The sequence below is a fragment of the Gymnoscopelus braueri genome, assembly GCF_963280865.1.
Source record: "Gymnoscopelus braueri genome assembly, chromosome: 17".
In the NCBI taxonomy this organism is placed as follows: domain Eukaryota; kingdom Metazoa; phylum Chordata; class Actinopteri; order Myctophiformes; family Myctophidae; genus Gymnoscopelus; species Gymnoscopelus braueri.
Genome location: NC_137617.1, coordinates 39062661 through 39077116, shown reverse-complemented (window position 1 = coordinate 39077116; position 14456 = coordinate 39062661). Strand labels below are relative to the sequence as shown.

Sequence of the window (14456 nt, the reverse complement as noted above, 5' to 3'; positions counted from 1 at the left end):
TTTAATTAAATATATATTTTGTGTTTAGTACACTTTTCACAAATGTCCTAAATTACAAATTAATTTATGTTAACGTTTAATATGCTTCGTAGAAATATGTTTTGAATGCACTTTAAAATAAGTATATTAGAAGTATAATGTTAAAAAGTATATTACTAATAGCATCCGGGAACATATTTATAAATAGTATACTTATAAAGTATACTAAAGCAAACATTAAGTATAATGCTTTTTCAGTATATTTTTCCAGCCTTATACTATAAATGCACTGATGAAAAGTGTACTTTTACGAAGTAGTACTTGAGTGAAATTTCAATACAATAGGCATTAACATACTTACAAAAATATATACTTGAACATATTTTAAATAGTTTTTGTGAAAAGTATACTTTTAATTAGTATATTATAGTATATCTTAAAATAAGTGCATATTGAGGATAATTAGCTATGAATATACTTTAAAAGCACTTAAAATATAATAATTACAAATATATTTAACATTAAATGTACTTAAGTTAAACTAAAATTAAACAGTATATGAATAGACTTTTGAAAAGTACATTTTTATTGAATTAAATATATATTTTTGTTTAGTTCACTTTTAACAAATGTGCTAAATGACAAATTAATTCATGTTGACATTTAATGTGCATTGTAGAAATATATTTTTGAATGCACTCTGATTATATTTGCTAAATATATTTTTGCAAAAATGCATTGTTAGTATGCTTTGACAAAAGTTCAAATTGACAATTAACATACTTATTGTGCTAAAAGTATACTTTAGCACAAAAAAAATACATTTTTTTTTCACTTGGGTGACTATAATGTGACTCTCCTCTCCTTTCCACTGAGATAAAGACCTTGTGATAGTGATCCTATGCATCTTATCAGCATGATGCTTATCAGTGGTCTAACTGATACGCTATCTATCAGCAGTCATTTATCACTGGAGCCCAGCACTCTGCTGCTCGCTACTTGTCCAGCATTACAATTACCACAGAATAATGTGTAATGAACTCGCTTTAAGGTCTTTCTTATTCCTATCTGGAGAATAAAACATACCGGTGCTCACAAAACGTGCCGTTGCTCACAACGCGTTGCAAGGCGACACGTTGTGAGCTTGTAGCTCTGCTATTTTTTAAACGTTTCGAAAGTGAAACTGGTTAAGTGTGTTAGTGTGGGTTTTATAAATATTGAACCAATGAAAAGCATTAACAACAGCTCGTGACTAGATAATAACTACATTGGATACATTGGAACACAGGTCCTTTTTTTTCTCCAATTCCTGAAAAGTTCCTGAAAGGTTTTGGACACCCGGCTGCTAAGATGTAAAGTAAATGCCTCAAAATATTACTTTAAAAAAGAGGTTAGGAGAGGTTAGGCATAGCATTCTACATTATACAGTTATGGTTGAGTTGACGGTCCGCATTTCATTAGGTAAATAACGTCAGATATAACTGCGCCGGTTACAGAAGCACATCGGAATTTCAGTGGAATTTCACACAGCGAACCCCCTTATGCCTCATAACGCCTGGCAACCCAAGTCATTCTGATCGTCATGGTGACACCGACCCGCTGGAAGCTGCACGTGAAGTGGAACTCGCACTGCATCATGTCGAAGAAGATGGGGATGGTGGCTTTGCGCAGCTCGATCTCGGGGACGAGTGTCATCTCCAGGATGGGACCCACCATCTCCGGGATGAACTTGATCTTGTGTGGGCCTGGTGTAAGATAGAGCAAGATGTGAAGTAAGACACACATTCAATACACTAAACATTTTATGAAACAGACATGCTTAACCCATTAAGACCTGGAACGCATCTGTTTCACTTTTTCATTTGAGCTAAAAAGCATTATTTTACACTTTGGCTATTCAAAAATAGCAGATATACAAGCTCTTAGCGCGGCACCGAGTGCCTCGCTAAGAGCTTGTAGATCTGCTATTTTTGAAAAATTGTGAAAATGTGCGCAAATCTTTGAAATCTTTGCAAATCTTTGAATATATATATATATATATATATTTTAAAGCAAACATTAACTCAAATCTTTGCTTCTGGGGGTCCCTGGAACAAAATATTTTGAGATGGGGGTCCACGGCCAAATTTTATTTTTTCATTTTGGGGGTCCTTGACATGAAAAAGTTTGAAAACCACTGATATTAGAAACATACGTTTTTCAGAAAACTGTTAGGATTTAGAAGCATTTTGCAGAATCGGAACCTCAGGCCTCAATGGGTTAAAACTCAAGTCCCTACAGCAAGGTACTTTGCGGTATGAGCTGTCCTTTCCTGGGCATTAAAAGACTGAGATAATAGAATGAACTGCGTAATCTCGTTATCTCTGAGGTTGATGACTTGCAATCAAATGTTTCAGTATAAAAAAGGTCGTAGAAAAATAAATTGTCCCTACATAATTATTGGATAGAGATTTTTAATTCTTTATCAGAGATAATGGGGGACAATGTAAAACCAAGTTTATCCCTTCATTGCCTTCCCTCCCTGAATAAAGAACTTAGAAAGATGTTCTGTCACCCTATTTGCTAGAAACAATCTCCCTCAAATGGAACCAAAGCTAAAAAGCAATATTTTATACTTTGGCTATTCAAAAATAGCAGATCTACAAGCTCATTGCGCGGCACGAAGTGGCGCGCTATGCGCTTGTATATCTGCTACTATTTTTGAAAATCGTGAACAGTTATGCAAATCTTTGAATATATATACAGTATATTTTCCAAGCGAACATTTTTTACTCGAATCTTTGCTTCTGGAGGGTCCCTGGAACAACATATTTTGAGATGGGGGTCCGCAGCCAAATACATATCATTTTGGGTGGTCTTTGACATGAAAAAGTTTGAGAACCACTGATATAGCATCAGGAAAAAAAACGTTTTCAGAAAACTGATTTGGAAAAAAAAAAGATTTTACAAGACATTTGTAGAATCTGCCTCTGCAGGTCTTAATGGGTTAAACTGAAGAGCTCTAATTGGAGTAAGTGGAAGTTGCGACCCAACTTCGACCTAACAGGAACGTGTGTGGGTGCAAACACACACACACACACACACACACACACACACACACACACACATACACACACACATACACACACACACACAAACCAAACATATCCCACAATGCCCCTCTCTCTCTCTCTCCCCACAATCTCCCGCGTGACACGACTTGCTGAGGCCTCGAACACGAGTCAACATAAAAACCAATTAGCACTTCGCCCGTCTATTCTTAGGCGCTCGTTCGTTCCCCGCGTTAAGACAGCGTGATTACAGCCAGAACATTTAGCCCATTCAGTCCGGGTCTGATGTATTTGGGTTATTCAAAATTAGCAGATATACAAGCTTGAGATCTGCTATTTTTTAAGCGAACGTTTGTCAAATATTGTGTTCCAGGGACCCGCAGTAGCAAAGATTTGAGTTAAAAATCTTCACTTTAAAAATATATATATGTGGCCTGGGCCGTAGCGTGGCGGTCCAGGCACCCTAGACTGCAATGCCAGCCTGACAGCGTGTCGCGGATTCGACTCCCAATATTTTTTAATAGCCAAAGTATAAAATAATGGTTTAAGTGGTTACACACAGATGCGTTCCCGGTTTCAATGGGTTAGAGGGAACAGGATCAAACAAAATGGAACATCCAGAAAGCAACACATTTTTTAACGTGTGTTAATGAGCGTGGGGGTATTTCTGGAGGTCTGATTACTGAGACCCGGTCGCGGGAATTAATTCAGCCAGAAAATAATAATAATAATATTCTGTAGACGGGTGCTAGCATGCAGTGGTGGAAAGAAGTAACTGTTTGAAGGAGAAGGTGGGTATACGTTACCTAGATTGTACCACATATCCCTGATTTCAAAGCCAATCTGCCTCCTCATGTCCTGGTACCTGAAACACAAAATAAACATGGATGTCATTATTACATTTACAGCAATTTAGGCATTTAGCTTATTCAAAGTGTTTATTGAACAGGTAAAATCACATAAATACATTGCACAGAGAACTGTGCAATATATGGTACCTGTCTAAATGACATGCTATCTAACGGGCGAGCCAATGGGTCAGGGAAACGAGCAGTTGCTCTGCTACGGAAAGGATAACTTATAGTCTGAAGAAGAAAAGTGAAATCTATGATAGGGGTTTGGGGGCCTTTAACCCAAATCTTAACTCATTCAGTGCCTGACTTATTTCTGGCAGTTTGGCTCTGAGTGCCAGAGCCAAAATTCATTGTAAAAAAAAAGTGCTTAGGAGCCGAGGTACAGCCTTTTTCAGTAAGAAGTTAAACAAGAAGTGAATGGAGCAGAACATTTTCAAATCATCATATCTTGGGTTCTGAAAATTTTTTCCCCCAATATTAAATATTTTTCTTTTTTATTTTATTTCTTTTTATTTGACGTCTTAGACGTCCAGTGGCACAGGGCTTATGATACAACGGACGTCTTAGACGTCCAGTGGCACTGAATGAGTTAAGGTACGTTGACGTGTCGGCAGGCGCGCGGGAAGTCCTTAACACCTAGGGGGGCTGTGCGTCGGGGGGGACTCCGCGATTTTTTTGTGATTTTTTGGGGGTTTTCTGTGTTTTTCCCCACACAAAAAGGCAGAAAGACAGTGCAAACACCAGGTTGAAGTTCATCCATGACCGTAACAGACTGCTATGATCCATAATATATATATATATTATAAAAAATAAAATAAAACTTTTTTTTCTTTTTTTTTTTTTCTTCCCATCACCAGGGGGGCTGCTCCCATCACCAGGGGGGCTGCAGCCCCCATAGCCCCCCCCTTCCCGCGCCACTGCGTGTCGGACATACAGTAGGTGGTCAGTGACTTTGACCAGTTTCACTTTCAAAACCTTTGCATCATGCATGTCACCCTATCCACAAATCCACCATTTAAGTTCCACAATCCACATAATCAAAACCATTAGTGTTGTGTGCCACATTCTGTTTGTGTGACATGCATGATGCAAAAGGATGATAATGGAAATACCTCATAAACTGTTGACTTTATGCACTTCATTGGACGCTGTTGCATTTGGTTGAGCATGCTCAATAGCAATATGTTAAAGCTCACAAGACGCCGCAATGCAACACGTTTTGAGCTTTAATTTGTCGTACAACAAAGTATATTCTGTAGGGATTAAGTGCGTAAGGAAATGTCAACAACACAGCAAAGATAACGGGTAAATAAAGTTAAAAACGTTATGCAAATACATGACCCAAACCCGAGAGGCAGGTCTTAACCTTCTGACCTCTTGTGTTGGGGTCTTGGTTGAAAATACGTGCAAAAAATACTGAATTCCCCATCGTCCACAAAACAGCAAAACCCGTGAACTCATGTTTGCTTGAGCAGAACACAGCGCTTTAATGTCCACCTGACAACCAGGACAAAAGATTGTGACAAGAAAACCTTTTTCAATTACCTAAAGCGGAGCAGAATCTGTCTCGTGTGTGGAATTACTTTGAATAGATGTTTTTACCGCATTGGTTCTCAAAGTGGGGTCCGGGGACCCCCTAGTTTTCCTTGAGGGGGTTCCAGGGGGTCTCCGGCAAAATGAGAAAGTTTAAACAAATTAAGCCCAATTTTATTTTGATGTATTCTTGACAAATATTGACAAATCTTCTCTTATGGGAGCACAAAGTCTTTTAAATGGGGGGGAGGGGGGGGGGGGTTACCTCATGAGCCTGAGCGACCTGATAGCCAAGTGGTTATGGTGCGTACCACATAATAATAAACTTTATTTGTATAGCACCTTTCACAACATGAAATGCAGCTCAAAGTGCTTCATAGAGCAAGAATAAAGCACTTTACAGACAAGTGCTTTACAGGAAAAGTACAAATAATTTAACAATAAAGAAAAAAAGAAGCATAAAACAACATAAAAAAGGGGGAATCAGGCAAAACAGTGAGGACATTAACAACAATTAAAAATCAACTAAAGGCAAGAGTGAAGACATAGGACTCTAATGTCTGACAACGTGTCTCCGGTTTGATTCCAGCCCAGCTGGACCCCCACTGTACCTATCAAATGAAGGGCCCAAAAACCCTCCAAAAAGAACCTCCAAAAAACGCAAAAGTTATACTTAGTTGCGAGCAGATATTGTGCACCAAAAATAGCCGATCTACAAGCTCAAAACAACGTCCCCAAATGTTTGTCTGTCCCCTGCTCACACAAGGGACAAACAGTGAACCCGGTTGAGGACAGCAATGGAGGAGTGTGACACAAGGGCACAAAGCAGTGGAACTGGAGTGGTCCGAGGTGACACCTAACAGCCCTGCAACCAGCCGACACAACTGACCGACCGGCCGACTGACTCTGGGACGTCTGCATCTGCTCTGACGGGGTCACATAAAAAGGGGCACGCGTTGACACCTCCGCGTTTGTGTGTTACCTTGTGGACAGGTAACGCAGAGTGAGAGAGAGAGACAGAGAGAGAGAGAGAGAGAGAGAGAGAGAGAGAGAGAGAGAGAGAGAGAGAGAGAGAGATTGGAGATAGGATTTAAGTTCGGGGAATTAAGCACTCCCGGAGCGCTCCACCTCCCCCAACCCCTCGCTAATGGCTATTCTCCGGCCTCACTACGTGCGCCGTGGCATTTGGGAGCCCCTGACAGGATCCAGAGGCACCCGATCGATAACGTTTTATCCCATATTCTAACCAAGACTCACTTAATATACGGTGACAGGGATCAAGGGCAGCTTCGCTGAATGGTTGATAAGGGGGGGGAGTGGCGGTGTCACCTGGCTCTCTGTCATGCTCATTATAAAATGACACAATATATATATATATATATATATATATATATATATATATATATATATATATATATATATATATACTGTAATTGCAAGAACACTGGCTTCTATTTCAGCGTGTTAACTTTCCAGGAAGAGATTCTAATAGCTCGGAAATATCCCCATCGATGATGTCATTGGTACTGTAGGCCATAACCCACCAATGAGATGCAGAGTAGAGTAGACAGAAACGGTGCCATCTTATATTGAGCATTAGTGAGGACCAATTATATGACGACAAGGTTGAAAATGGGTGAAGTGGTCCTTTAACAACTTAAACCCTTTCCCCCCCTTTTTTTCTCCCTAATTTAGTCGTAATGCCAATTGATTCCTCCCCACTCCCCGCTGACGGGTGCCGCCCCCCTCCAGCCCATATAGGAGTACATAGAGTGATCAATATCACTCTCCCCCTCCCGGCTTCCCTCCCCCGAACACGGGCCAATTGTGTTCGCGTATAGACGCCACGACTAAGCCGGTTGCACCGCGGTGGATTTGTACCCACAACCTCTGTGGTGGTGGGCAGGGACTTTACCACTGCGCCACCCCTAAACCAGGGGTTCTCAAACTTTTTCATGTCAAGGACCCACACATTTATATATATTTGGGCGTGGAACCCCATCTGAAATATTTTTGATATATTTAAAAAAAAAAATCTAAAATAGCAGATCTACAAGCTTGCAGCGCGGCACGAAGTGACGCGCTGTGAGCTTGTAGATCTGCTATTTTTTAATAGCCAACGTATAAATCGATAAAGTGGTTAAAATGAATGTGACGCTATATGAACTACTTTTTTCTGGGGACCCCCTGGAACCCCTGGGGGTCGGCCGGACCCCACTTTGAGAACCAACGCCCTAGACCCTATTTTAATGCGAAAATAGCAGATCTAAAAAAATAAACATATAATAATAAATGAGTACGTCTACCACCACAGCCTCAGGATGGAGTGAGTGATATATAGAGGTTATAACTGCACTGGAATGAAACACAAGTGCCCGAATATGTTGAAAGACTTGACCGTAGCTGTGGTGTAAAGTCATCTGTGCTAAAAGGAACACCACGGCGGTGACACTGTGTTCTAACAAACACAAGGGTACACCACTGCTGCACTGTCATTCAAGCTCTAAATAACCCATTAAGACCTGAGGCTGATTCTACAAAATGTCTTCTAAATCCTAACAGTTTTTTGAAAAAAAAAAAAGTTTCTATATCAGTGGTGCTCAAACTTTATCATCTCAAGGACCCCCAAAATTATATGTATTTGTCCGCCGAACCCATCTCAAAATGCTTTGTTCCAGGGACCCCCCAGAAGCAAAGATTTGAGTTACAAATGTCGCTTTAAAAGAATATATATTCAAAGATTTGCATACATTTTCAATTTTTTTCAAGAGTGCCGCGCTATGAGCTTGTAGATCTGCTATTTTTGAATAGCCAAAATGTAAAATAATGCTTTTTAGCTCAAATCTAAAAAGTGACACAGATGCGTTCCAGGGCTTAATGGGATAAATGACCCGAGGCGGCTGCAGCAGATGCCATTCCAGAGTTATTACTTCGGACAGTCATTTGGGATCACTTTGATCTGTGCGCCTTTGTGTCTTGGTGTTGGTGTGTGTGTGTGTGTGTGTGTGTGTGTGTGTGTGTGTGTGTGTGTGTGTGTGTGTGTGTGTGTGTGTGTGTGTGTGTGTGTGTGTGTGTGTGTGTGTGTGTGTGTGTGTGTGTGCGCGTGTACACACACAGGATGATTGAGATGGGGAGGCATGGTGTCCTCATCTCAGGGGAGACAGATGAAAGGTGACTCGTCAACAGTCCCTGCAGCCAGTGAGGACTGACTGCCACCTATGACTGTGTCAGCTGTCACCACCGACCACCCCCCCCCCCCTCCCCACACACACACACACACACACACACACACACACACACACACACACACACACACACACACACACATACGCACACACTTGTCAGCCGGTGTGGGTGTGTGTGTGTGGGGGGGTTTATACTTTGTCGTATGGTGAGAATCGACAAGCTCATGGCGCATCGTGTCATGATGCGTTGTAAGCTCGTGGATAGCTTGCTTTGTTTGGGGAAATACTGGACATCTTTGGAAAATGTATGAACGATAGGGGTGTTGGAAAAAATCGCGATTCTTATTATCAACGATTCAAAAACGATTCACAATTTCCAAAATCCAAGAATCTGAATCGAATGGAATCGTGAGATAGCATTAGATTCACAGGCCTAATGAACGATGAGAATTCTTGGAAACGTTTTCGGCTATAATGACACGCTCAAAATAGGTGGTTAACTAAAAATAAAGAGATGTGGAGGAGAGCAGAGGAGGAGAAGAGAGGAGATGTCAGACTGCTGCAAAAGGAGGGAGGAGGAGTGGAGGTGAAGGAGAGAGAGAGAGAGAGAGAGAGAGAGAGAGAGAGAGAGAGAGAGAGAGAGAGAGAGAGAGGATAAAGCAAGAGGAGAAGAGAAATGGAGAGGGACAGAAAGAGAGCCATCAAAACATGACGCAATGGCATGTAGGAGCAGATGTGCTGTGATCAAAGCCTTCAGACATGGTGACAAGTCTGAACTCTGAAGCCTCGTTTATACCTTGTCGTAAGACGGTGTTGTGTGGCGACAATAGCAGATCTACAAGCTCACAACGTGTCGCGGGAAGGGACGCGTTGTGAGCTTGTAGACCAAAAATAGCAGATCTACAAGCTCATATAGCCTTGTATATCTGCTATTTTTGAATAGCCAAAGTATAACATATGGTTAACGTGGTTAAAATGATTGTGACACCATATTAACAAATTTTTCTGGGGACCCCCTAGTACCACCCCCCAAGGGGCCCTGGAGTCCACGGACCCACTTTGAGAACCAATGCTGTACTGTACCGAATGGATATTCCATGTGCATGTATATATGTAGATATATTTTGCTGTTTTGTCTTTTTTGTATCCTTGCTCTCCTTTCTGGAAACGATGGAGCTCACACAAAAAACGAATTTCACCCACTTTTCTTTTCTTTTTACTCCTGTATACCTGCTGTGTGACAATACAGCCGATTCTGATTCCGAGGAAGGACAAACAACCCTGTTATGTCTCCTGTCAGCACTCTGTGATGGCGGGCTGCAGCCTAACACACAGACAGCGCAGGAATACATTTGCAGGTGAATGACGATAAAGCTACTATACAGAGAATTTGACGACTGTGTGAGGCGGGCCGCGGGCGTGCTAAATGGCCGCGCATGCTATCTCTCTCTCTCTCTGCTCTGTGCCGGACATCTGAAGGCAGAGGTACAGCTGTGGTGGCAGCAGCAGCTCAATGTCACACAGGTTGTGGTGTATAATGAATAGAGAAAGAGAAAAAGTGTAGAGGGATGGTTGAAGGAGACGCTCAGGTGGTGTGAGAGACAAAGAGAGAGAGAGAGAGAGACAGAGACAGAGATAGAGAGACCACCATTCTCTTTGCTCTTCGGTTTACCTGGTTGTGTTAAAAAAAAAACAGCTCCACACAAAATAGAGGGCCAGTCTTTTCCTTGACTGTGTGTGTGTGTGTGTGTGTGTGTGTGTGTGTGTGTGTGTGTGTGTGCGTGTGTGCGTGTGTGCGTGTGCGTGTGTGTGTGCGTGTGTGATGATAAGGTCCTGCGATAAAAGCATGTGGGCAACATCAAGGGCCCAGCATCCGCCTTTGAAATTGAGTCTATATAGGAAGTGACAGTTCATATGAACTGGTGTCAGAAGAAATAACTCTCAATGCAAGCGGATGGGTTTTTGCCGAACTTTAGACTTGGATTTTATTACCTTAATAAACATTGTCATAAATACTATATGCTTCCAGTCGCTAGCTTAAAGTCTTCTTTCAATCACCATGATATGCGTTTTGGTAAATTATGGTCCCATTTATTTTATAATTGATGATAAAGTAGGGTATGCTGTAGGAGGGGCGTGGCTACCTTAGTGCCGTGGCTACACAACCAATAGCATTCATTCCCCACCCCCAGCTCTGGTCCCAACCAATAGCATTCATTTCCGTGTGCATGCGATATGACGCGATATAGAAAGATGGCGGATTTGAAATTGCTGAAAAATAGGCTTCATTTGCGGTCTGTAGAGTCTATGGGCGTAACTGTGTCCATTTCTTTTGACAGCCTATGGGCAACGTGCACAGTGTCAGTGCGTGGTCGTGTGATAGATCCACCGTGGTGACACGAGCTGGGCACATTTCCTCTAAATGGAGATGAGGCTCACTATAGTGTCTCTGCTGCCCGGAAAACATTTACACATTTTTGGCTTCATGAGCGAGAGACTTAGAAATACTAATAACGCAGATGAAGAGTCATTTGTATTTCATCTGTCACAGACACATGAAATACAAAACCATGCTCCCATCTCTATGACAAATCACAGCTCAGATAAACGTGCAGCCCCTAAAAATTGATTTTCATGAGAAATAACAATAATTAACCAAAGAAATACTTATTTTCTATCAGTTACACACCTCATGAAGCCTTGAATTCATGGCAATAATTTGATGAAAACTAAAAAAATAATCCACTACAATGACATGACAAACATGGTTAAAAATGGTTGGCCAGTGAAACCGCATGGCAGGTTAGGATGTTATCGTCAATAATCTCACTTAGGGCTGCAACAGTTCATCCAGCAAATCCATTTAATCGATTATGAAAGATAACCAAGCATGAAGCTCTGCTATTTTCACCAGTTACCACCTTAAAGTTCTTTACAACGTAAAGTACAAGGGCTTAAGTGATCAATCGATTTGTTGATTTAACCCATTAAGACCTGGAATGCATCTGTGTCACTTTAGATTTATTTGGCTATTTTTGAAAAATCTTCAAAAAACTGTTAGGATTTAAAAAAAAAAAATTAAGAATCGCCTCAGGTCTTAATGGGTTAAACCAAAAACAAAACAAATAAACGTAATCGATAAAATAAATGTAATCGATAGAAAACTCGCTAAAGAAAACAAGGGATAGTTGCAGCCAGGGGCTGCAGCAGTGCTAATCTCAGTGATTGACATGCAGGGAGGCAGACGGCGAGAGGCGGGAGGGCGGGTGTACATTTCAGCCCCTTCAGCTAGCGAAGGGCTGAGAGACAGTGAAGGGGATGGAAAGATCCCCCCGGCAACAACACGTGTAACCGCTGCAGAAAATGCTTTGAAAGGATTTGTGAGCAGCAGGCTGAGGCTGAACAGCAGCAGCATGCAGGCAGGCAGCCTGGATATGGAATTCCGGGACGGCATCCCTGACACTCGCCTTGTACTTCAACATGAGAGCATGAGGCACGCTCCAACGTCTCCCTCCCCAGAGAGAGAGACCCATCCAAGGCTGCACGAACACACGCACAGCCTTGTTAACCCATTAAGGCCTGAGGTTCCGATTCAACAAAATGTCTTCAAAATCCTAACTGTTTTTTGAAAAAACTTGTGTTGCTATGTCAGTGGTGCTCAAACTTTGTCAAGGACCCCCAAAATGATATGTATTTGGCCGCGGACCCCCATCTCAAAATATTTTGTTCCAGGGACCCCCAGAAGCAAAGATTTTAGTTAAAAATGTTCGCTTTAAAACAAAATATATTCAAAGATTTGCACACATTTTCACGATTTTTCAAAAATAGCAGATCTACAAGCTCGTAGCGCGGCATTCGGTGCCGCGCTATGAGCTTGTATATCTGCTATTTTTGAATAGCCAAAGTGTAAAATAATGCTCTTTTAGCTCAAATAAAAAAATTACACATATGCGTTCCAGGTCTTAATGGGTTAAGCAGGGGGGGGGGGGGGCAACTTCTAGTGCTGCCTACAGTGGAGCCAGCAGGGCTCTCTGTATTCTCGCATGTTTGTGTGTGTGGGGATGCATTATGATAAGACCACTTGCATGTGGATGGGGGGGGGGGGGTTGGATAGGGGGTTGCCACCTTCTATGAGAAGAGATAAGGGTCTTGGTTTTGGTGCAGAGAAGAATGCACAGTACGTGCATTCGTATAAGGTCCTCCTCCTACCGAGGTCCTAAGACAAATTATAGCTGGCCTTCCTGTGTTTTATTTTGTTATTTCCAAGGACCATGCAATGGAAACAAGTCTCCGACTTTATTGTGTTTTCTTATCCTTGGCGTGTTATTTCAGAGAATGCATTGTGTTGTGTTTCTCTTTCTTTTTACACAACGTTCAAATCAATCAATCAATCCTTTTTGTTAAGTTCAGCGTTTATGTGCAGGGGGATGTTTATGAAAATACAACAGGACCTTGATAAGACCACTTGCATGTGGATGGGGGGGGGGGTTGGATAGGGGGTTGCCACCTTCTATGAGAAGAGATAAGGGTCTTGGTTTTGGTGCAGAGAAGAATGCACAGTACGTGCATTCGTATAAGGTCCTCCTCCTACCGAGGTCCTAAGACAAATTATAGCTGGCCTTCCTGTGTTTTATTTTGTTATTTCCAAGGACCATGCAATGGAAACAAGTCTCCGACTTTATTGTGTTTTCTTATCCTTGGCGTGTTATTTCAGAGAATGCATTGTGTTGTGTTTCTCTTTCTTTTTACACAACGTTCAAATCAATCAATCAATCCTTTTTGTTAAGTTCAGCGTTTATGTGCAGGGGGATGTTTATGAAAATACAACAGGACCTTGTCGATCCCGCAGGGGAATTTCAGTCGCCCAGAGGCAGCACAGCAGTTATGAGTTACAGAGTTAAGGAAAGTACTGTCGTATACAGCAATACAAAGGTAAGAAAATACTATGTCAATACAGAACAACACAGTATACACCTATACAACTATCCTGCACTATGCAGAAACAACAGCAACACAAGTTTACAGTGTATAGGGGTGTGTAGGAACAGTTACAGTGTATAGGGGTGTGTAGGAACAGTTACAGTGTATATAGGGGTGTGTAGGAACAGTTACAGTGTATATAGGGGTGTGTAGGAACAGTTACAGTGTATATAGGGGTGTGTAGGAACAGTTGGACTCACTTGTGAAAGATTTTGTTTTTCTTGTCGCTGGAGAAGTTCTCCAGCTGCAAGGACTCCTGGGTAAGATAGGCCACGGCCAGGTGGAAGTAGTTGTTCCACAGCTGAGGAGAGAGAGACATAAGGAGAGAGAGAGAGAGAGAGAGAGAGAGAGAGAGAGAGAGAGAGAGAGAGAGAGAGAGAGAGAGAGAGAGTGAGTGAGAGTGAGAGAGAGAGAGAGAGAGAGTGTGTGAGTACATACAGTAATGTGTTTGTTGTGTAGGGTAGTGATATTTAGTGGGCCGTTGGGGACATTAAAAGATACTGGGGCTGTGGAGTGCACTGCGGCTACGCCTGGCCAGCTCTACCCGGCAACCCAATGCTGCAGATAAGAGAAGGTAAGGAAGGGAGGAAAGGGGGAATGCAGGGGGACTCAGAGCAGAGAGTGAGAGAGAGAGAGAGAGAGAGAGAGAGAGAGAGAGAGAGAGAGAGAGAGAGAGAGAGAGACCCCTATGGAAGATGAGACCACTGATGCAAGTGGTGGAAGAAGTACGCAGATATTTTTACTTGACTAAAAGTAGCAACACCACAATATGAAAAAGATACTCTGTTACAAGTAAAAGGCCCTGTGTTCAAAATGTTACTTGAGTAAAAGTACAAATGTATTGGCCTCAAAATATACTTAAAAGTGCCAAAAAG

The 14456-nt window shown here is 41.9% G+C and overlaps 1 protein-coding gene across 2 annotated transcripts in view; it reads right to left on the bottom strand.

Annotated features, from left to right (window-relative positions):
• dock1 (dedicator of cytokinesis 1) overlaps positions 1-14456 on the bottom strand; it is a 455553-nt gene that overhangs the window by 115774 nt on the left and 325323 nt on the right. For both annotated transcript variants that reach the window (XR_013934788.1, XM_080454394.1), the window contains exons 31-33: positions 13782-13882; positions 3836-3894; positions 1576-1724 (exon numbers count right to left, since the gene is read on the bottom strand). Coding sequence is in view for 1 of the 2 variants with exons in the window: in XM_080454394.1 (XP_080310520.1) it covers positions 1576-1724; positions 3836-3894; positions 13782-13882 (309 nt within the window). In the remaining variant the exon portion in view is untranslated. The remainder of the gene's footprint in view (positions 1-1575; positions 1725-3835; positions 3895-13781; positions 13883-14456) is intronic.